This window comes from Lissotriton vulgaris, chromosome 4_1 (assembly GCF_964263255.1).
Source record: "Lissotriton vulgaris chromosome 4_1, aLisVul1.2, whole genome shotgun sequence".
Taxonomy (NCBI): domain Eukaryota; kingdom Metazoa; phylum Chordata; class Amphibia; order Caudata; family Salamandridae; genus Lissotriton; species Lissotriton vulgaris.
In genome coordinates this window covers 1,465,982,616-1,466,007,522 of record NC_141691.1, presented here as the reverse complement: position 1 = coordinate 1,466,007,522, position 24,907 = coordinate 1,465,982,616, and the positions used below count along the sequence as shown (strand labels likewise).

The 24,907-nt window shown below is 44.3% G+C and overlaps 1 protein-coding gene across 1 annotated transcript in view; it reads right to left on the bottom strand.

Annotated features, from left to right (window-relative positions):
- ASXL3 (ASXL transcriptional regulator 3) overlaps positions 1–24,907 on the bottom strand; it is a 319,112-nt gene that overhangs the window by 9,634 nt on the left and 284,571 nt on the right. Inside the window, exons 9-10 of the mRNA XM_086965699.1 lie at positions 18,732–18,828; positions 16,182–16,287 (exon numbers count right to left, since the gene is read on the bottom strand). Coding sequence (XP_086821825.1) covers positions 16,182–16,287; positions 18,732–18,828 — 203 coding nt within the window. The remainder of the gene's footprint in view (positions 1–16,181; positions 16,288–18,731; positions 18,829–24,907) is intronic.

The following is a 24,907-nucleotide window of genomic DNA, read 5'->3' as shown; positions in this document are numbered from 1 at the left end:
CAGATCTACGCTCAGGTTTAATGTATATTATGCAAGTCATCTGGCTTTATTCTAAATCATTCTATTGATTACTGCAGCACCGTTAACCCAGCTGGTACCAAACGGAGCAATAACATTTTAAGCGTAGACAGCAGAAACATAGTTTCTCATTGATTGCAGAACTGTTACCTGTTGCTCTTTCACAAGTAGCTGCAACTCTTGTTGCTATTAGCATAGCTATAGCTGCACTCTATGTTTCAATGTATGAAATTGGATTTGGAACATTGCACGTGTACATCTTGGGGCATACCTGCCTTTCACCCTAATGTTTACCTCTTGACCGGGGTGCCTAATTCTCAAAACAAGGGCATTTGCCTAATGACAATGTATAAGGAGCATTGTTTTGCTTGATCAAGCAAATATGCAAAGATCAATTAAGTTGTTATTTATCCTCAAAGGCACTTTAACCTGTTGAAAATGTCTATTAAGAATAATCTCTTCAACCTATGTCTCTTTGTGCTTTGCATTTGTCAACTTAGTGAGTGAGATGAAAAGGCTAACTTTATGCTTTATTCGCTAATGAAACTTTTTAGATATTCTACACAGATAAATGATGGCAATATCTTTGATATAGAAGATCAAAGATATAAAAGGATATAATGTATAGTTCAGTGCTTCATTCCCAAAGCCACTGTCCGATTTTAACAGCATGCAAGAGATACTACAAGTTAAATTCAATAAATACGAACAAAACAGAACACTGTACTCCATACCTGCACTACTCATCAAGACTATACCACATTACCGTAAGAAATCCATAGCAGGCACAACATTTCTCAGTACAAACCGTCAATCTCTGAAACTCACTACATACCATCATTTGAATCTCCCAGGAGCATATACACTTCAGAAGACAGCTGAAAACAGTAATTTACAAGATAACTGCATAGTTAAAGACATCGACCTGATCGCTTCCTCAAACTTTTCTATAATAGCAGCACAGTGTCGTAAAAATATGAGGGATTGGTCACATCTTCCACTCACCATCCTAGGCAAGGTTAATGTGGTAAAAATGTGTATTCTGCCTAAGATTTCTTTTTTATTTAATTCAATCCCACTTTTTTTTGATCCCAAATTAATTTCTAAACTGCAAAGCGCGATTTCAACTTTCATTTGGAATAGTAAAAGTCCAAGAATTTCCTGGAAGAAAATAAGACGCCGCAGAGAGAAGGGAGGGTTAGCGGGACCGGATCTTCAGATTTATGCGTGGGCTTTTCAGCTTTCGCACGCACGCATGTTGCTAAAAATACCAGCAGCAACAGGGGTAGGCCATATGCTCTCCATGTTATTGAACTGTGAGGGAGTCGGACAGGGTAGCTTTTTGTTTAAATTTGGAGACCCAAAATTTAAAAAATAAATAAAACTAAAGACTTTAAAGGGGATAGCTTCAACATGGTACAGAATGAGGCAGGCAATTAAACTGGGGTATTATTTAGAGAGAGCTCCATTATGGGACCTACCATCTCCCCCTGTTTGGGCAGAAGACACATTAACCCAACCATTAAGAGCGGCCGGCATCAATACCTGGGGTGACCTGTTTATGGATGGAACACTACTCCCTTGGGACTACTTAACAAATAAGGTTGGGCCAAGTTTGTCCAGATTCAAATTTATACAAATCTCAAGTTGGTCCCAGGCATACAATACACAGACATCCCGGAGTAGCAGTCTACCTATAGGTGCCACTAGCGAATTAGTAACGTGTCTGCTAGATAGTCCCCCTGTAAAAAAGGAAATATCTCTTTGGTATAAGAAGATCATGGAGGAAATAGATGGCAAATTTTGCCTCCCTGCAACATTATGGGCCGACGTATTGCCAGAAATAGATCTGGAGGAGCTTTGGTCAGCTTCCTGTGTGGCACTGTGGGACCTGGTTAAGCCAGCTTGGCTACGTCGGAACCATCTCTTCACAATTCACAGGGCTTACTACTCCCCGTTGAGACTGTCAAAATTCTCTTCGACAGGTCCGGTCTCGTGCCCAAGATGCCGACTTGTTGCCTCATCTGATATCCACATGTTCTACGAATGTCCAGAACTAACAACATACTGGGATTCTATAGGAAATTATCTATCTTTAGCATTGGGCGTTCGCATTTCCATAGATCTTGCCCTCGTTATTTTTGGCCTGAAGAACAAAGTACGTAATGCAGCTTCTAACCTCGTATTCTACTCCATTCTGGCAGCTCGCAGAGAGATCTGTAGACATTGGAAGGACGCCCAGCCTCCTTCTATTCACGAATGGCGAACCTCTGTCCTCCAGATTTCCAAACTTGATCTAGCTAGAGGTGGAAGTCCAAGTAGGAGAGCTTTTTGGACAATGTTGGCACGGTCGCATTGAGCCTGGGTTTTTTTCCCCCCCCCCCCCAGGGTCCTATGATTAATGCGAGCATTGCCAACCATTGTTTTTAATGGCGTAGAGTCATGGAACAAATGGGGCTACGGTGTCACAAGCAATATCTTCCAATGAACAGCCCTAAGCAAGAACTTCCAGGCTTGTGTGAATGTGCTGCTGGGATTTGGCTTCTTCCCTCTCCAACTAAGATCTCCCTCCCAGCTAACGCTGAGACGGTACAGAAGCACAGCCGGTTTTCTTAGCTCTGTGGCATATTCCTGGTTGGATAGATTGGAGCTATGCACGCAAATGAGGATAAAAAAAATATATAAATAAATAAAGAAAAAAAAAAAAGAAGATAACTGCATCATTCTACAGCATGGGGATCGAACCCTAAAAGGCCTCACCTTCAAGTTTAATCTTCAGCTTACACCCTACAGACAGGGAACAAGCCAACCAGCAAACTACTTTCTATATGCAAGTATTTTAAGAAGGGCTGGTCTATGGCTAACCTGGGTATTACATAACTTTGTCAATTTCATACATAACATTTCTGCCCCACAATAATACTAATACCATAACACTCGGCGGTAGGCAAACACCTGTAACCTAACCCTTTTACACTCACATAAGACATATCTGCTACAGGGTGTTCATCACAAGCCAATTAACAAACCATCAATAACTGAAGAGATCTGTCACATGCTGCAGGACAATCAGAGGACTTTAATTCTACGTCAGGACCGGAGGCTTCAGATTATGCTTTTTCCATTCTTCGCTGTTTATTTAATACAACACACAGCAGCCAAAAAAGCAATAACATGAGCCCTAAACCTCAAAACAAAGGATAAGGGCTACAACATCAGTAACATTTCCTCAGAAAAACTACAAGTCCCATGACAACAAGCAAGGCAATCCACAGTATAGTCCTTCCCCGATGTCCATGACGGCTAGATAGGACGTCCTCCCTGTGACCACTTCCTCTTTCTTTGCTGCTTCGCAGCCAGTTAAGTGTTTTTCTCCTCATTATTGCGGAATTTTGGGGTTGTTTGATGGTTTTGATGTACTAGGGGTTTGGTCATTGACAATTGCAGCTTTGTTTCTGTTTTTCCTTGCTCGGTTTTCCTTTCAGAGCCCCTACGGAATCGCGGGGACACTCGCGGTCCCTTACGCTATTTTCCCTGGTTTCGCAGCCTCCTCCGGCCGCTAGGGGGTGCCTGAGCGTCTCGCTGGTCTCAGCGTGGTTTTTCTCTTCAGGAGACCCGCGCTGGGGAGAGCGAGCCGCGGGAGCCCTCATTGCCGCCTCACCGCTACGCCCAGGGCCTCCCTGGGTCTGTATTCAGCCCTAGTACCCTCGTTACGCCCACTGGGGTCAGTAAAGCGGTTCTACCGCGTTGCCGCCTGCGGGCGTTTTTTTCTTTGGGGCACTTTCAAATCCTGCTCTTGTTCTTATTTCAAGCGCGCAGGGAGGTGGCGTTGACCCGGTTCTGTGTGAGGGTCTGCGCGCTTTGGGGTTTGTGTCCCGCCCCCTCCCTCCGGTTCCACCAGGGCCAAAGCTGCAGACTCGGTCTGCGCCACAGTCTGCGCAGGTTGATGCCTGTTGCCCTGATCTTGTGCCTCACAGACTTTTCCTGCTAGTGGGTTTAGGTCTGCAGAAGGGTTCCTATCATGGATCAGGAGGAATACTATGAAGAGGAAGAATCCCATCAGTACTTGAATGATGAGGAATTCTATAGCGCAGTAGACCGCTCTATATACCGATGTGTACAGGAGATTGTTGGTCCTATGGAGGAGCGCCTATCTGCTTGCATTATGCAGGAGTGTGAAAGGGTAACTCAGGCCCATTTAGGGGTTGCAGACTCGGCGGCAGCCGCTGTGAGCAGTGTCCCGCCTGCCCCAAAGAAGGTGTGTAGGGAAGGGGTTTTCTGGGGCGGCGCAGGGTGTGACGCTTTTCTGGCCAAGGCGACCGCGCCTACCCCTGCGCCTCCACCAACCCCGGGCCCATCAGGGTCCATAGGTACGGCTCCCTCATCCCCAGGTGGTATGTCACCGGCAGACACGGATGACGAGGATGGGTTTGTGCGTTCTTGGCACCCTTCGGGCTCCGCCGCCGACTTGCCCCAGGATAGTTCGGGCATGCTGGACCCGAATGAAATAATGCATCCGTGGTCGGCTGCCTGGACCCCTGGGGAGAAGGTGGCGAAGATCGTCGCGGGAAGCCTCCGCAAGCCCCTGGAAAAGAAAGCAAGGAGTTGTCTGCGGGGAGAGTGTCCCAGGCCTACGTTGGAGGGCAAAGTGGCCCTTATGCCCGAGTTGGACCCTAAGATGGCCACCTTTCTTGCGAAGTTCGTTAAAGATCCTCGCAAGGGGATTGATCGGTCCTGGAGTTCCTGTCAGGACAAGCTTTTGGACGCCATAGGGCCTATTACTAAGATACTAGATATGGCAGAAGAGGCTGAAGTGTCAGGGACAACCATTTCTCCAGACGTACTGTCCAACTGGGCTCAGAGAGTGGTAGTTTTCCTGGGGAATGCAAATTGTGCCCTCTCGACCGAGCGTTGCAGGTCCCTCTTAATAAAACTCGATCCAAAGCTGGGCGACTTGGCCTCCTCTGAGGCAGGGGCGGTGGCCCAAGGGGGGGCTCTTTGGGGACCCTTTCATAAAGGAGCTAGGGAAGTTTGTTTCCACCTTAACGTCCCTGGATAGGGCTCAATCGAGCATTAAGAAAGTTTTTTAACAGCGTTTCTCCCGAGGGGCCGGTCGCGGTGGGGGCCCGCATCCGGCCGTGGTGGTCAACAGCAGTCTGGCAACAGGAATCAAGGCTCCGGGCGAGGTCAATTTAATGCCTCATCAAATTACAACACCTACTACCCCACCAGGGGCCAGCGCTTCTGAGGCCGAGGTGGTTTCAAGAACACAGCTGGGAGTGTTATTCCGGCGGATCAAGTCCGCATTCGGGGGCGGTTAGCCTGGATTCCGGAGGCCTGGGCCGCGATCCCGTCGGACTCATGGGTCCTACAGACCGTCTGAGGATTTCGCATAGAATTATACGATCGACCCTACCAACGCAGGCCTCCACACCCTATTGTTTTCTCTCACGCAGACGCGCAGCTGGTCGACAAAGAGGTCTCCGAATTGCTGTGCAAAGGGGCCATTTGTCGTTCGACGCAACACCCTGCTGGGTTTTTGAGCAATCTGTTTCTAGTGGAAAAGGCAGACGGAGGCAAGCGACCGGTAATCCACCTCAAAGAGTTCAACGGCTGGTTGGTTTACCGGCATTTCAAGATGGAGGGTATCCATCTGTTGCGGGGCGTGTTGCTACCCGACGACTGGATGGTCCGGCTGGACCTCAAGGATGCGTATTTGGTGGTGCCCATTCACCCTCCGCATCGTCCATTTCTTCAATTCTGGTGGATGGGCCAGGTTTTCGAGTTTACAGCCCTTCCATTCGGGCTTTCCTCGGCGCCTTGGTGCTTCACCAAGCTGCTTCTACCGGTAGTGGAACACTTGCGGAGCCAAGGGGTGCGGATGATTATCTATTTGGACGACATCCTGTTGATGGCGCATTGTCCCAGGAAGCTAATCCTTCAACTTCGGCAGACAGTGTCCCTGCTCCAAGGGCTGGGGTTTGTCGTGAACGAAGAAAAGTCAGTTCTCTCTCCTTCTTAGACAGTAGTGTTTCTGGGTATTACCGTGGACTCGGTGCAGTGCACCCTGAGCCTACCCTCCAAGAAGATAGGAAAGATTTGTCACATTTTGCGTCAGACGATCTCGAGGTCCCACACATCCCTCCGCCAGATTGCCCGGGTGGTGGGGTTACTTTCCTGATCCATCCAGGCAATCTTCCCAGGTCCCCTCCACTATCGGGCCCTCCAACGCCTCAAGGCGCATCATCTACGTCGGGGAGGTGGTTCCCCTCTCTGTCGAAGTGAAGGAGGAAATGGCATGGTGGCTCGCCCATATGGAGGCCTGGAACGGTCGGGCGATCTTTGATCCGGTTCCGGACTTGGTGATAGAGTCCGACGCCAGCAGAGCAGGTTGGGGCGCCCGTTGCGGAGAGTTTTCCTCAGGCGGCGCCTGGCCGTCCGAGGAACAGGCGCTGCATATCAATTCCTTAGAGCTGTTGGTAGGGTCCTTCGCAGCACGCTGTCGGACCAAAGATTCAGTTCGTTCCTGTGTCCTGCTTCGGATGGACAACATCTCCGCTGTCAGTTACGTCAACCACCTGGGTGGCCATGCTCCGAAGCCCTGGCGGATTTAGTGAAGGATTTCTGGGATTATTGCCTGGCACACCACGTGTCAGTGACAGCGGCGTACTGCCAGGTCAGGCCAATGAGGTGGCGGATTGGCACTCCCGGCACTTGCGGGACTCCAGTCAGAGGAAACTGGACGTACAGGTCTTCAGGTGGCTGGACAGTCTTTGGGGCCAGTTCTTGGTGGACCTCTTTGCATTCCGTCTGGACCATCAGCTCCCGCGGTTTTTCAGCTGGAGGCCAGATCCTCTCACGGAGGCCACGGATGCTTTCCTCCAGGACTTGGGTCCGGGGAGGTCGTACGCCTTCCCTCCGTTTTCAATGATGCTGAGGGCGGCGGCCCAGCTTCGCCGCCAGCGAGCGGAGGTGGTCATGGTGACCCCCTGGTGGAGATCTCAAGTTTGGTTTCCAGTTCTCCTGGAACTTTCCTGGGATTCTCCAATCCTACTCCCCCGGTTTCTGCGTCTTCTTCTCAACGCGGACGGGGACCCCCATCCTCTGGTGATGCAGAGCTCTCTTCACCTCATGGCGTGGAGGCTTTCAGGCGACGCTGGTTGCTCCCAGGTCTTTCGGGACCAGCTGAGACTTTCCTTTCCAGGGCCTGGGCCGGAATCAGAGACTTTCCTTTACAGGGCCTGGGCCGGTAGCACAGCGAAACGGTACCGCTCAGCTTGGAATAAGTGGTCCCGTTGGTGTCTTCGACGGGGTCTGGATCCCCTGGTCGCAGGCATCGTTCCAGTCTTGAACTTTCTGGCAGAATAGGCTTCGGCCAGCCTGGCCTACCGCACGGTCAATGCGATGCGTTCGGCGATCTCAGCAGGCCACCACCCGGTGGAAGGTGCGCCGATTAGGGAACATCCTTTTGTTTGTAGACTTTTGAGGGGTATTCATCTTTCTTTGCCCCCTGAACCACGGTATTCGGTTCTCTGGGATGTCAACCTTGTGTTGAATCTTTTTTTGTCTTGTTAACCGAATAAGTATCTGTCCTTGAAAGAGCTATCAGCGAAATTAGAGATGCTTTTGTGCCTGGTTTCATGCAGGCGGGTTTCGGATGTGCGAGCTCTGGATGTTTCAGCGAGTGTTTTTTCCCCTGATGGGGTCGTCTTCACTTTGGGGCGCCGTACGAAATGTGGGTCAAGGACGATTTCCTACCTGTATTTCATCGACGTCCCCAAACTCTGTGTGGTACAATGCTTGAAGGTATATGAGGAGGTGACCCTTGAACTTCGCCCTGCCGGCGAACGACAGCTACTGATTGCGTTACGAAAACCGCACAAGGCTGTCTCATCACCCACCATCGCCAGATGGGTACGGTGGATCATGCAGGAAGCAGGCATCGATACAAAGCAGTTCGGTGTCCACTCGGCCAGAGGGGCCATGGCTTGAAAGCCTTTTCGTTGGGAGCCCGCTTGGATGACCTAATGCTCGCTGCGGACTGGTCTTCGGATTTCACTTTTAAACGGTTCTTCTTTAAACCGGTGGTGGATATTGCACAATTGGTGGTACGTAAGCTTTGAAATAGCATAATCTGAAGCCTCCGGTCCTGACATAGAATCGAAATTTGCCTAGCATAGTAACGGTAAGTTTAAATTCTATTAAGGGCACGGAGGCAAGGATTATCCATCTCGAGCCACCTGCGGAAGCGATCCCCCCCGTACTGCAGTAAGTATTCAGGTTTTCTCAAATGTGTGGTTATGAACTTCACTGTTCTCACAGTCATATTTTTTCCTGATGGTGTACATAGGGACTTTTGTCCTTGCACCACTGACGCTGTTGTGTGTTCTCTTGCTAGGAAATGATGGTGCGAAACAGAACCAGTAATACTATGGCGTGACTCGCGAGAAGAAAGAGGAAGTGGTCACAGGGAGGACGTCCTATCTAGCCGTCATGGACATCGGGGAAGGACTATACTGTGGACTGCCTTGCTTGTTGTCATGGGACTTGTAGTTTTTCTGAGGAAATTTTACTGATGTTGTAGCCCTTATCCTTTGTTTTGCGGTTTAGGGCTCATGGTATTGCTTTTTTTGCTGCTGTGTGTTGTATTAAATAAACAGTGAAGAAGGGAAAAATCATAATCCTCGCCTCCCTGTCCTTAATAGAATTGAAACTTACCGTTACTATGCTAGGCAAATTTCGGTTCAGCCCACCACTGCAGGTCCCAATTAACAACATACTATAAATGCTTTTTTACATCTGTGTGAAAAACTAGTGTAAATGGTTGGATGGGTAATGAGAATGAATACAGATGTCCATGCATGGATCCAGATCTTTTGTTGTGCATCTCTGAAATAAGTGTGTGGCCCTAGGAGTTTTGAACCAGTCAAGAAATGAAAATGCAGGGAAACAAGAGCACAACACTACCAGTATCGAAGCTAATCTCTTGTTAGCTTTTGCAGAGCGCACCAATTTAGAAAATCTGTAGCGTATTGCAGAAAGCATATTTAATAAAAAAGCACAACAAGAAAAAATAGCTGGGATTCTCCAGCCCATCAATTCAACTGGACAGGACATTAGGCTTTAAGGATAAGCTAGACAAAATCTAATTAAATTGATTTAAGATAGGCAAAACAGTGACATAAAGAGCATTTTTATTAAAAATTCAAAGCAATTTTCATCCTCTTGTAAATTAAAAAAAGAAAGGAAAATGCTACTTACCAGTATGCATCTGTTCTTGGCATGTAGAGTTGCAGAGTTACACACTGTGCATAGATGGCCACCTAGTGTTGGGCCCGGATGTTTGCAGTTTGTTTTTGTTGTAGAAATGTCTTTGGAAGTCACGGGACAGGTGACTCCTCCTTTGGGTCATACTGCACATGGGCATTGACTCCATCCACGGATTGTTTTTCGCCATTAGGGAAGTGATGGAGCTGTACAAGAAGTAGTGATGTCCATGTGATTTGTATCAAATTAAGATAATACTGGAACAGATAAAGGCAGCCGGGGAGACGGGTGGGCGTGTGTAACTCTGCAGCTCTACATGACAACAAAAGATGCATACTGGTAAGTAGCATTTGCTGTTCGAGGCATACGAGATGCAGATTACACACTGCATAGATTATATAGAAGGACCCACCTTTAGCGGCGACTACCCGTATCTGTTGCAGTTGCTTGAAACCGAGTTTTTAGTACAGCCTGGCCCACAGTGACTTGCTGTTTAGTTTGCACATCTACACAATAGTGTTTTGTGAATGTGTGCGGTGTAGACCATGTAGCTGCTTTGCATATATCAGCTAGGGGAATGTTCCCTAAGAATGCCATTGAAGCCCCTATTTTCCTTGTAGAATGGGCTTTTGGAGGAATTGTTAACATATGTTTGGCTTTCTGGTAACATATTTGTATGCATTTAACAATCCACCTAGCTATACCCGATTTTGATATGGGGTTGCCTTTATGTGGTAGTGAAAAAGACACAAAAAGTTGTTTAGTTTTACGAAAAGTTTGTGTCCGTTCGATGTAGTACAGTAATGCTCTTTTGACATATAAGGTGTGTAGAGCTCTTTCTGCGACTGTTTGTGGCTGCGAGAAAAATACGGGCAGCTCAACAGATTGATTTATATGGAATGGTGAAATGACTTTTGGGAGGAATTTAGGATTAGTATGTAGAACTAATTTGTTATGATGCATTTGCAGAAAGGGTTCTTGAATTGTAAATGCTTGCAGTTCAGTAACTCTTCTGAGAGAAGCAATAGCTACTAGGAAAGCTACTTTCCAAGTTAGGAATTGCAATTCACATTTATGTAACGGTTCAAAGGGAGATCCCATTAACTGTGTGAGAACAATGTTTAAGTTCCACACTGGTGAAGGGTGGCGTTCTGGGAGCAATTATTCTTTTGAGTACTTCCATGAAAGCTTTTATAGCAGGTCCTCTAAAAAGAGATAGATGTTGTCTATTTTGTAAATAGGCTGCAATGGCAGCAAGGTGTAGTCTGATAGACGTGTAGGCTAAATTACACTTTTGAAGGTATAATAGGTATCCTAAGATGTGTTGAATAGACACATCTAAAGGATTTATATGGTTGTTTTGACAGTATATCACAAACCGTTTCCACTTAGCAGCACAACATGCTCTAGTAGTGGGACGTCTAGCTTCTTTAATAACGTTCATGCATTCTGGAGGAAGGTTGAGGTAACCAAACTCTATGACTTCAGGAGCTAGATCGCTAGGTTGAGCTGAGCTGGGTCCGAGTGTCTGATCTCTCCATGGTTCTGTGTTAATAGGCGTGGAGATCAGCTTAGTGTCTGGTGTGGCACAACAGATAGTTGCAACAGCGTGGTGTACCATGGTTGTCTGGCCCAAGTTGGAGCAACTAGAATGAGTGTTAGGTAATATTGCTGTAGCTTGCATACCTCTAACGGAAGTAGTGGGAGAGGAGGAAAAGCGTACGCAAATTGTCCTGACCAGTTCATCCATATCGCATTGCCTTTGAACAGCGGGTGTGGATGTCTGGCAGGAAAGTTTGGGCATTTTACGTTTTCGTGGCTGTCGAAGAGGTCTATTTGAGGTTGTTCCCACATTTGAAAGAACAGTTGAAAAACTTGCGGATGAAGTTCCCACTCGTGGATCTGCTGTGTCTGTCGACTTAGCAGATCTGCCATGGTGTTTTGTACTCCTGGAACGTGTTGGGCTAAGAGGAAGATCTTCAGTGGTATAGTCCATCTACATATCTGCTGTGCTAACTGAGAGAGCTGCAGAGAGTGTGTTCCTCCTTGTTTGTTTATGTAGTACATGGCTGTCATATTGTCTGTCCGGACTAAGACAGCTTGGCCTGATACTTGTTTTTGGAATGCTTTTAGGGCTAGAAAAACAGCTAGTACCTCCAAGTGATTTATGTGGAGTAACTTTTGTTGCGGTGTCCACCTGCCTTGCATGGTGTGATGCAGTAGGTGAGCTTCCCAGCCGGAGAGCGATGCATCCGCTGTCATGATTATTTGAGGACCTGGCTCTAGAAACGGTCGGCCCTTTGAAAGGTTTTTGGTGCTCTACCATTGCAGAGAGCGACTGTCTACCAACACTAGGTCTGTTAATTGACCACAAGCCTGGTTCCATTGGAGTGCCAGGCACTCTTGAAGTGGACGATTTGCAGTCTTACGTGAGGTACTATAAATATACAAGATGCCATCATTCCTATGAGCTGCATGAACACTCGAGCTGGAAGCGAGTGTTGTAGTTTGAATCTTGTTAGGAGAGTTTGTACACTTGTTATCCTGGCTGGAGAGGGATAGGCTAGTGTTAGTTTGGTGTTTATTGCTGCGCCGAGATATTGTTGTATCATGAACATTAGGAAAGAGGGCGGATTTGCTATATCCAATCTGCACATCACAAATTGTCTCTTGCCTATACAAAAACCATACCATATATCTATATATATATTAACTATTGAGTGCGCCTTGATGTAAAATGCTTATCCACCTTAAGCATTAACCATAGACAATCTGCCCACCATAGGTGTTACAGAGTGTCATATCCAGGAAAAACAAAAACACCAGCGCACATCATATCCAGTCACTGTAATACCTGTGCATTCCGCACTCTTCTTCAATGTCAGTTTTTGCGCAGACACTCCTTTTCAGTCCAATTGAGTCTCGTGGTGTAGACAAGTTTAAGATTTTTATTTCTTTTAAAATAAAGTGCCTCACAGCCGACGCGCGTTTCGCCCCCTGCAGGCTTCCTCAAGGCCGAATTCCAATATGATCAGCACTGTGTCCATCAACACTAGTAAGATTCAATAACCCTTAAACTGTTATTCACCCAACGTGAATAACAGTCAAACTTTGGCTGCGGAGAGAATAGAGCGAAGGAACTCTGGCGTTTGTGATGGAACTTATCATGGCTCTGGCTAAACATTAAAGGAAGTCAATTGCTACTCTGGTGAAGTTTTGGAAAGATAGAATTACACGTTGGGTGAATAACACTTTATTTTAAAAGAAATAAAAATCTTAAACTTGTCTACACCACGAGACTCAATTGGACTGAAAAGGAATGTCAGTGCAAAAACTGACATTGAAGAAGAGTGCGGAATGCACAGGGATTACAGTGACTGGATATGATGTGTGCTGGTGTTTTTGTTTTTCAGAGATATTGTTGCATGTGTGAAGGTTGCAGATGTGACTTAGTGTGATTTACTGTGAACCCCAAGTCGTGGAGCAGTTGAATCGTAGCGTGAGTGTGTTGTACACACTGGCAGTATGAGCTGGCTTTTATGAGCCAGTCGTCTAGGTATGGGAAGACGTAAATATGCTGTCTTCTTAAGAGGGCTGCTACCACTGCTAGGCATTTGGTAAACACCTTTGGTGCTGGTAAGACTTCGAATGGGAGCACTTTGAACTGGTAGTGCTGCCCGTCCAGCACAAATCTGAGATAGTTTCTGTGCGCTGTGTGGATAGGAATGTGAAAGTAGGCGTTCTTGAGGTCTAGAGTGACAAGGAAGTCATTTTGTAACGGGAGCGGAAGGACTTGTTGGAGTGTGACCATATGAAAATGATCGGACTGTATGTAAATGTTTAGAGGCCTGAGGTCTAGGATAGGTCTTAGAGATCCGTCCTTCTTTGGGATTAAGAAATATAGGGAGTATACTCCTTTGTCTTGCTGATGCATTGGGACTATTTCTATTGCATTTTTGTGCAGGAGGGATATCACTTCCTGCCTGAGTAGTGACAAATGTTCCTGTGACATTGAACGCTGCCTGGGTGGTATGTTTTGGGGGGTGGATGTTAGTTCTAGACAGTAACCTGACTGAATTATTTGAAGCACCCACCTGTCTGATGTGATGTTTTCCCAGGCTGGTAAGTGTTGTTGTAGTCTTCCCCTGACAGGAGTGGAATGGGGCGGGGGAAGGGGAGGGGAGTCATTGGGCAGGGGTAGAGCGGGAGTTGTTGTTTTTACCTCTGCCCATATTGTTGTTACCTCTGTAACCACCTCTTTGGTAGCCCCTACTATAGGTGGATTGTGTGGGGGCTTTATACGAGGTAGAAGGTGTGTCTGAAGAGTATCCGCTGGTTTCGCCTCTGTAAGATGAGCGGCAAAATGAACGTCTGGGAGCCTGCGACTGCAGGGCTCCCATAGATTTGGCTGTATCTGTATCCTTTTTCATCTTTTCAAGGGATACATCTACATTGGGTCCGAATAAGTGTTGCTCATCGAAGGGTTGGTTAAGTATAGCACTTTGGACTTCATGTTTAAACCCCGATATGCGTAGCCAGGCATTTCTACGCAACAAAACACTGGTGTTAACTGCTCTGGAGGCAGTGTTTGCTGCATCAAGTGCACAACGACTGGAGGTGTTTGTAATATTTTCCCTTCTTGGATAAGCTCGTTTGCTCTATCGTTGTACTTATCAGGGAGGTGCTGCTTTAACGATTCTAATTCGTCATAATGTGCCCGGTCATATCTTGCCAATAATGCTAGTGAATTGGCAATACACCACATGTTTGCTGCTTGAGACGCAGTTCATTTCCCGGATGCATCAAGGAGCTAAGACTCTTTATCTGGTGGGGGAGCTTCACCTGATGTTCGTGAATTTTCTCTTTTGCGTGCATTGGAAACCACAAGCGAGTCTAGTGGTACTGGGCCTTTAATATATGCTGGGTCTGAAGGGGCGGCTTTATATTTCTTCTCTATTGGTGGGTTTATGACCTGAGTTCTAACTGGGTCTTTGAAGACTTCAGGAGCATGCTTAATCACTCATTTAAGCATGGGTAAAATGGATGACGATCTTTGTGCATTATCAAAGGTATCCATTAGGAAATCTTCATCTACAGGGTCTGTATGCATGTCCACCCCATGATACTGCGCAGCTCTGTGTACTAATTAATTGAAGCCCATTAAATTCAAAAATTCAATTCATAGTGTCTTTTAGTGGGGAAGGCCTAGAGGGGTATATGTCGTCTTGAGGGACATTTGGGATGTCTGGGGTGTTATAATCATCCCACGGGTCAGGTGAGCCTGGAGGAATAGATGGATCTTCTGCATTACCCCCATATCATCAGAGCTATCATCCCGGTTGTCATCATCTGGTATGATAGAGGATGTAGGGGAATGTTGTGGTAGGGGCACAGGTGGTGATGGCATAGGTGGAGGAGAAGGGGAAGGAACTCTTAGAGGAGAGGTAGCCATGTCCTTTTTTAGATGAGGAGCCGGTGCAGGTGTATCCAGTGGTCGTTTTTGTTAACTTAGAGTTAATCAACCAGTGATTGGATCTTTAACCAGAGTCTTTTGTGCAGCGTTTGGATGAATTAAGTCCTCTGCAGGAGGCCGATCTTTTGGTGCGGATGGAGGTTTCGGCACCAAAGTAGTTTCTTTTGTTTTCTTTTGGCAATGTCTTTAACAGGAGAAGCAGGAGTCTTCTTCGGCTCCGATGGTTTTTTCGGCTTCGATGGTTTTTTCGGCTCCGATGGTTTTTTCGTTTCTGGTGCATTTTTTGGATCCGATGGTTTTTTCAGTTCCGGTGGTCTTTTTGAATCCGAAGCATGTTTGCTTGGTTCCGACCTGGGTTTCGGTGCCGCAGGACTAGCGGTATGCTTCGGCACCGATTTTTTCGATGCCGGCGTGGTAGGTGATGTTGTCTTTATCGATGCCGGTAGGTGTTCGCCGGCAGGTTGGGGAGGCCGACTCGAGCCCGAGTCGCCGGAAGGCTTAGCTAGCCTCTTAGCCGGGCCCGAAAGTGGGGCAGTAGAAGCAGTGTCTCGGTGTGCACCCAAGCCCGAGGGTGTGACCGGAGCCGTTTTTGACTGTGTCGAGGAAGGGTTGGGGTCGACGGTCTTACTTACGACCCGCTGTGCTGGAGCGATGTCCTCGACTTCGGAATCTTTCTCGGAGTTGCTGTCGACGCCATGTTGTTCTGGGACGTCGACGCGCTCTGCGAAGATGTCGTCTGGAATCGCAGCTAAAGATCGAGCCATTGTTCTCCTAGCTCTTCGGTCCCGGATCGTGTTCTCGGAGCGGAAGGAGGCGCAAGCGGAACAGTCTCTGGCCTTGTGCTCCGGGGGGCGGGGGGGATATGAGGCAAAGGTTACACACCTCATGGAGGTCGTTGTGGGGAAACTTCGACCCACATTGAGGACACTTTTTAAATGGCGTCCTTTCCATGAGCTGGAGTCGAGGCCTAGTTAGGCCCGAGGCTGTCGTCGACGACAGGAATCAAAATCTTTGATTTTGAAGAGTAGCGTTGAAACTAAATTCTGGAAGCTGGTGAGGATTGCGCTTCGAAGGAAATCGGTTCCAACACGGAGCGCTGGAAACACATCCGAGCCCGGTGGCGGGAAAAAACAATCTGAGAATGGAGCCAATGCCCATGTGAAGTATGATCCACAGGTAGTCACCTGTCCTGTGACTTCCAAAGACTTTACTACAACAAAAACAAACTGCAAACATATGCACAGTGTGTAATCTGCAGCTCATATGCCTCAAACATACCTTTACAAGCACAAAGACACTGTGGAAAGTTTATTTTTATGTAGCAAACTGTAACTTACTGTAGGCTTGGAAAAATCATTTAGTCATTTCTTTTATTAAACAAGTGGCATATGATATTTTATGTATAATTATGAAAAACACTTACTTTTCACCATAAAATCTTTCAAAGAATTTAGCTTTCCAGGGTTCAGTTTTCTTTTCTCTTTCAATTTCTAGTCGGATTCGTAACTGCATTTCTGGAGTAAATTCCCCTAGAAAATAAACGGTTGTATTCAAAAGCATGCAGACATTTGCAGCTCATCTTTCTCCTTGAAATTGTTCGGACAAAGAGAACATAACGGTAAAACAATTACAAATTATGAAATAAACATTGATAAAGGTAATTCAAGCATCTGCAAGTTGCACTTACGCCAGGGTGTATTTAGTTATTAAATAAAGCAGTCCAGTCCTGTCAATTCCAAAAATCTATTTTGTGTGTAAAGACACACCACAAACCTGGTACTGAGATATTGAAGAGGGAGGAATGACCCTGCATTCTTCTACTGTATTTTGTGCCTTTATCAGCGATGGCGAAATCCATGACTCTGTCCTCCCCTCGTTATGTGCATTTAAATTGAATTGAAATGGAAACTGGGGATATTGAGAATAAGTTACCGACATGACAACTCCCAGGATCCTTACTCTTGTTGAAGTAAAAGAAGCTAGTGCTTTGGTGGTCCTTGCTTATACATTTTACAGGATGAAAGATGTTTTAACACCGAGGGAAAAGAACTATCTTTTTCCTAAGTAAAAAAAATATCGACAGCAGCTAAATCTACAGAAAAGCATCTGTTGCATGGATTTGGATGAAGAGGAGACATAAATTCAAAAAGTTAGCCTCAATTTCGAAAGCTTCAATTTATTTATAAAAAAAAAACATGGAACGTGTAATAGCAATGAATACTCGTGAAGGCACATGCTGTATGCTTCTGCTATTCAGCTACTCCGTCATATTTTGGAGTACCCTCCAATCCTGGAAAGAAGTTAATTATTGAGAGATATATTTTTAACCTACTCTGGCTTCTAATAGCAGTATCCAAAGCATAGTTACTCATGGAAGATTACACTTTAAACCACACAACAGAAATGAGAAGTACATTTTGGTGTTAGGACTAATGGTGAAATCACAATTTTCCCCCACAAAATTGCATGTAATTATATCAGAGTTTTGCTATATTATGCCTTTAAAGGGAAATGTGTTTGCGGTTATCTTGTGTAACTTTTTTCACACAAGAGTGAACTTAAGTCAAATCTTAGAAAAAATATGTCACTTGGTAAAACAAATGTCTATGCGAATAAGTCTCTTGCATGCAAAAATTTCAATTAATCTCAGGAAATTTGTGTCACACAAATTTCAGAAATTATGCTAATTTTGCCACCGTATTTAAAAATGTCTCTCTACTTACAACTCAATTCATATTAGGAGAACAAACATCATTGAGATGCTCTGATCACAAACCGCAATAATGTCTCAAGGCCTTTAACCATAAGAAATCTTTCAATACAAAATGTTGGACGAGGCTTATATTTAGGTGTGCGATCTGCTGAGTGAGTGGATTTTAATTATGAATAATAGCAATCATGTCTACTGTTTGGGGTTACATTGGAAGAAGCATATAAGTTTGAAAGTAGGAGGAAATTAATATTTTAAAAAACTAACATTTTCTATATCCAGCCAAATGGTGAAAAGATTAATAAATGACTGGGCTGGAAAGAAAAATCATGGCAGTGTACAGGACACAAAGCCCAAATTAATCAGTGCCAGTGATGATTTTCAAGGCAAGGACAATGGATGGAGACGGTTGGTGAAATTATACCTCTAGGATCTTCAGGAGAGAAAGTACATTGTTTAACAGATCTGTTGTAGTGATGTGAACTCTTCGAGAAAATAGACAGAGAGAGTGCCACAGTATGCAGCAATCAAAAATGTAAATCATTCAAGGTCAGAAGAAGAGCTACGCAGCAGCAGTGAACCAGCTCTGAAGCTTGCTATACAGACCCGCGGCTTATTCCTAATAGCTGACACAGTGCAGTCAAATTCTGCACTTTCACAATGTGGAAGGTGAATAAAAGGCAACAGAAAAAGTCATGGTTCTTTCAAATGCAGTTGGGGAAAGAAACAACCTTTTTTGTAGCTCTCCTGGATGAGATATGAAATGTGAGGTAAAACAGTATGAAAGAAGATGCTGAAAGATGCGGTCAGATGCAAAAGGAGCAGCGTTTTTACACATATTTGTTTGAGTTAAATGTAATGGCAATATGTACGATTAGTCCACCATTTCTCGATGAAGGTCTTATACAAAAAACCCAAAGAGAATTGGAGAACATTTGAAGAAGCTATAACACAATTATGAACTTCCTACCCTAGTCATGGAAATTGGGGGAAAGTAATACACTGATAAATGGAACAATTTAGCAGCAAAGATTAGGTTAAGATGTGCAACTTCATATTCAAACCCGTCTGAGGAAAAGGATTCCTAAAGATTAAGTCACCTCAAAAACAAATTTAAAATATTCAATAATTGAACATGAATCTGGTGCTGCTTACTAGTTATTTGAAACCTACATTATTAACACCCGAAAAGCTAGAAAAACAAACATTTAACCCAAAAATATATGTACTTTTCAATAAAATATAAAACTGAATACAGCTTACCTTCAGACAAACGCTGTTTCCACCCTTGTGCCGCATATGCAAAGAATTCGTTATTAAGAGCTGAATTGTTGAGCCGCAATACTCCATCACTTCCCATCTAGAAAATAAACCAAAGTCAACATATTATAAGGTCAGCATTTATTTCAATTACCATACACTATTTGGACACAGAAGAACAGTTTTAGTAACAGGAATGTGATCTAGGATGTTAATGAAGAGACATGTGGAATGATACAGATTTTACGTAACAGAAATCAACACTGTAATAGCTTCAGTATATAAACAGCAGCAAACTCCAAATTCATAGCCACAAACTATGAAGAAAAACTGCAAGCTGTATATGTAGCTTAAGTCCAGAACACCAAGCAGGCTCAGCAATCTCAAGGGGGCCTCATCACTCTGCAAACTTCCCACTGGCACACATCTCAAGATTCTTTAAAAACCAAAAGTTAGCCAAATGTAAAAAAAACACATGGAGGATGAGTGCGATGGTTGAAATTTACTGACTAATGATAATGATAGAGCTGGGACTTCAAATAGCATAAGTTCCTTACTATTCAATTAGTTTATTCATAATCCAAACTTGTGGTACTGGATTTTCAAGCACAGGACTCAAATGTGAGGACGACAGGGGCCCACCTTGTGCAAATAGTTATATATTGTGAAGAACTACCCTAGCAAAACTTGCATTTATATCCTAAACGTTGTAAGAAAGCATTTGGAGCACAAATGAGGGATATGCATGTCACCTTTTGTGGCCCAGCTTATTGTTGTAAAAGGGCATGTCCTAGGAAAGGCAAAAGTGCTGCATTATCTTGGGTGAAATGAGCATGCACTCCCGTATAACAGAGGACAATAGAAGTGGTGCCCATTTAGGAAAATATCGCAAGGTGGTCTGGTCCAGTCCAACTTTTGTTATCGAGAACAGAGCGCTGGTGCCTCCCTTTTTCTTTTGTATTATTTTTTATAGACAGACTTATACTGCATACACACTAACATTGAGTAATATTTCCATAGAAATGTACTAGTGACTCTTTCTGAACAAATTTATTTATTTATTTATTACATTTGTAGAGGGCTCCGTTACCCGGAGGTGTCCTGGCGCTAGCAGATTTAAAACTGGTGTGTGTGGGTAGGTGATTTAATGGGTAAAGAGCCAGGTCTTCAATGCCTTTCTAAAGGATAGAAGATCGGGCAGTTGTCTGATGTGGAGGGGAAGCTTATTCCAGGCTACTGCTGCTCCTAAAGAAAAGCTCCTCCCACCTCATCTAGCTCTCTTGACTCTAGGGACTGCCTGCTGACCGGATCGGAGAGATCTTGCCGGTTTGTACCAAAAGAATAATTCCTTCATGCATTTGGGGCCCATATCATGAAGCGCTTTGAAGACCACACAAAGTGATTTAAAGGTGATTCGTTTCCGCACTGGCAACCAGTGAAGTTTTGCCAGGTCCTGTGCCACAGATGCAAACTTGGGTGTATCTGTTATCAGGCGTGCGGCAGCATTCTGTAGTGTTTGTAGTTTGTTAAGTATGCTGGATTGGGCATTCAGCATGAGGCTGTTACAGTAGTCCAGCCGAGATAACACTAGACCGGTGACCACTGTTTTCCTAGGTTCTTGCTCCAAAAATGGTAGCACTTTCCTGATTGTTTTGAGAACAAAATGGGTGGATGATACCAGGGCATTAATCTGAGGTTTTAAAGACAATAGATCATGCACCAGGATGCCAAGATTTTTCACTTTCGTCACAGGGACGGGCAGGGTTCCCATTTCTTCGGGCCACCATCTCGGGGACCAGAAATTATCTTTGGAGCCAAAGAGCAACACCTCTGTCTTTGAAGAATTTAATTTAAGACAGTTTTGGGCCATCCAAGTGCCTACATCACGCATGCAGCTTTTGAACCTGTCCGCGGTGTTGTCTGTGTCCCCCGGCATCAGGGACACCACTATCTGCGTATCGCCCACGTAGGCTGTGAGGTTGAATCCGAAGGTTCGAATTATCGGGGGTAGCGTGGAAACGTAGACATTAAAAAGAGTAGGACTCAAGGAGGAGCCCTGGGGTACTCCGCAGGGAAACAAAAAGGGTCTTGATTCGAAGTCCCCCAGTGCCACCACCTGAGTCCTGTTGGATAGGAAGGCCTTTAGGCTCTTCAGCGCCTTACCTTGAACTCCGCAAGCCCTCAACCGGTCCACCAACAATTTGTGATGGACCGTGTCGAAGGCCGCGGAAAGATCCAGCAGGATCAGGGCAGCTCTTCCTCCTCCGTCCAACACCTTTCTAATATTTTCCACTGATTTAATTAAAGCGGATTCCGTGCTGTGTTCTGCACGGAAACCATGTTGGCAAGAGTCTAGCTGTTCTCCTGTTCGCAGATAGTTGCTTAACTGGGTGTTTAGGAAGCCTTCAATGATTTTGGCTGGAAGGGGCAGTCTTGCGATAGGCCGATAATTATTTAAATCGGCTATGTCCAAATGGTTTTTTTTTAGGAGGGGTAAAATGGAGGCATGTTTCCATTTTGCTGGGAATTCCCCTCTATCCAGCACGAGATTGAGGAGGGGGGTGAGTCCAGCGGCAACAGAGTCTGGTGCTAGTTTGGTGATAGAAGCCGGGCAGGGATCGTGAGGGGAGCCAGATTTTATCTTCTGGAGTCGACTCGTGACCTCTGCCTCACTGATTTGGGGAAAAAATAGCAGTTTTTCTAGGCCGTTATCTGATTCCCCTCTATTAGTGGGGAGTTCCAGCAAAGCTTTTATTTGCTTATCTAAGGGAGAGAAGATTTTTCAACCTTTTCCCGAAAAAAGGTAGCCAGCTTCTCGCAAAGAAGGAGACTGGGGGGTACCTCTATAGTTTTGGGGATTGCTAGCGAGGATATTGTCCGAAACAGCTCTTTTGGGGCATTGCTGGCTTCTTTAACCTTCTTCGTATAAAAAGCACACTTAGCTTGCTGGATCTTCTCTTTATACGTTCTTTGCTCAGAGTTTAGAATTTTTTTGTCTGCCTCGCTAAAAGTTGTCCGCCAAATTTTTTCCTTTTTTTTTGCACACAATTTTAAGGTCCCTGATCTCTTTCGAGAACCAGGGGGCGGAAGGAATCGCCCGTGTAGGTAGAAAAGTTTTAGCAGGGGCAAGATGTGTACATGCATCCTCAAGCCATCTTGTGTAGGCCTGGGTTGCTTGTTCCGTATTTCCTGAAAGCAGCTCCAGAGTAGACTTTAAAGCATATTCCAGCTCTTCATGTTTTATATCATTCCATTTCCTAATCTGTCGTGGGGTGGGTCTAATTCTGGCTGGTCTCCCTGGTGAGTCTAAGGCCAAATTAAACTAGATTGTTGAGTGATCAGACCAGGGTATGGGTTGGATTGATGATATCGTAAGGGTTGGGTGATTCGAAAAGATACCATCCAGGGTATGCCCAGCCTTGTGGGTAGGACCATTGACCAAGCGCCTTAGATCCAGCCCCTGGAGCATGTCTGTAAGATCAGATGCAACGTGTGTTTATGTTTATTGGGTTATCATATTTGTCTTCTAATATTGGATCCTATCAATCAGTCAAAAAATCTGCTATTCAGAAGCAAATAGCGACCATAAAAGCACATACAACACAATAAAAGCCAACGTCGAAATTTTTCGGAAGAAATCATTTGATATATAATATTTTTGGAACAATGCTAAGAATCATAAAAAGTTAGATAGAGTACTAATAAGACATAACTTTCCGAGAAAATAATTCATATAAAATCACTGAAAATGCATAATGCTTCACAAACAGATGGTTAGCCTAAAATAGCAGCCTACATAAAATCAGCATTCACTATCATATGGGCAAAGACCGTAACATCTAAGTGTCCCAATAGGAAATAAAGTTAGTAAATACAGAAAATAATCTGATAAGCAGTGTAATTAAAACAATGCTATAGTTAAATTAGATAAAAAGTGCACATAAAACATAACTGATCAAAAGAATCGTTCAAATGAAATCACTCAAAGTACATTGGTGATTAAAACAACGGTTGTTATCTCTCCAGCAATGATGCTGCTAGGTAAAATTCAAAAAGATAATAACATGGAAACAATTATCAATATAGACATTTTATATTTTTTGCGATGACTGTGGCACGTCTATGTATAGCCAAGGAGTGGCTACAGGAAAAATCACCGGATTTTCATCAATGGCGTGCTAAAATGCTGAGCTTATATAATTTGGAGTGGAGTTTATTTTCAATGAAAGGATCAAGGAAAAAGAGACTGGGTATCAAAATTTGGAGCGCCTTTCGGGACTATTACGAATCATGAGTATTTTTCTCTAATGAAAGTAAAGAGACGGACATTGTTATTTGTTTATTAATGTGATGTATATTAATTTTTGAGTTTGAGCTTATTTGCAGTTTACTGTACTAAGATCAATAAAATAAAATAAAACAAAAAAACAAAAACAAAGTACATTGTGCTATGTGAGCTAACAGTTACTTTAAAAAAGGGCCTAAATAAAAGCAGCATTCAGTGTCCCCCAGCAGTTGGAGACAATGCAGGGATGGTCTGCACTAGCGCTGACTTCACATCTTGATAAGCGGATTTAGACTGGATCCTATCACTGGTGGGTTGTTAAAGTTTTTTTCTACTGATGTCAGGTGTCTCAGCATCCAGGGTTGGGCTAACTGGAACAGAAAAAAGGCCTGGCATCAAAATAAAAGTGACCCCATTATCCAATCAGAAAGTTTAAAAAATGGCACAAATGCAAATATGGCCAGTTTTGAACTTGTCAGGATATGGTATGCAGGTGTTTTGCAAGCTATAAGAGACTGCATATTTATATTGTTTCTACAGGCAATGTTTCTGATACTATCAGGAAAACCAAGAGCAAAAGCAAGCCAACCACACCATAAAACAGATCTACAGAAAGGTATAAAAAACGGTCCGCACAGTGACTTGTCAAACTAGCCCTTCAGGCACTGCCATATAGGCCAGTCCAACCCCATTTGCCCAACTGCTCTTTATCAGGGTCCAAGACACTGTTTTTTTTGAAGATCTTAATCTCTTTTCCCAACATCACAAATCTACTCCAAAGTGGGACTACTACTATTCAAGAATCAAACTGCGTTTACATTTTACTATAATGTTGCTCTACCCAGCACCAAAGAACAGCATTAAAAAGCAAAAACTGCTGTTGGCTTTAACCTCAAAGATATTAAGTATACAAGGAAACACAATGGTGAAGACAATGTCAGGGAGGAGCCTTGTAATCTGTCTTTTAGCCCAAGCACCTGTTAAATGATGGAGTTCAGAAAGCTGTATGCAATGCAAGGGTATTCAATCCCTATCGCTTGACGCCCAGGACACTAGGTTTTCATGTTTATTTTGGCCAGTGGACAAGTCGGCCCAACCCCCCACTGCAGAATATCAGACGTTACCACGCACTCCTTTACAATGTGGTATGTTACAACGAGTTGTACCTTTAACATGCTTTGTTTGACCACATTGTATTTTATCAAGCAAAAGTGCTGATAAGAGTGGGGGGTATATTTTAACACTCCCACAGAATGCGGCAATTCAAAAGCACAGTTATATCAATTTAATTCAATACAAGCACAGTGGTGATGTTAAAAAGCAACAGGTTTCAACCATGAAAGGTCTTAATCACGACAAGCGAATCCTTTTTCAATGTTAATTTTCTAAGTATCCCGTACCCCCAACTAAGAGCGGGTTTGGGATTTGTAGTTTAATTATGTAAAAGTGCCTTGCTTCTGTGCAGGTTTTTTGAAATTCACAAGTTTTTCTTTTGATAATACGAAAATTGCCTTGGTAGGTCTCAAAGCTGATTTTTCGAGATCCGCAATTTGGTTACATTCCAATTCTCTTTTTCATTTTGTTTCTTTTTTCAATATCTATTGTCAAAATCACAAGAATCTACCCTTAGATATTAAAGAAAAAGAAGAAAATAGAACAGTAGTCATTCAACAAGAACAAATGGCTAGATGTATCAAAGTGTTTTACACCTATTTTGTGTCTGTGGGAAAAATAGATTTGTACATATGGCCCAAATAGATAAGTTAATGAAAGATATGAAAGTAAGACTGGACAAATATAATGATGAAATGCAACAATGAAAAAAGGAAATTTATAGAAAAGAGCAGATTACATCCATGGTACAAATTTATACTTTTGGAAGTCAGTTTCACAA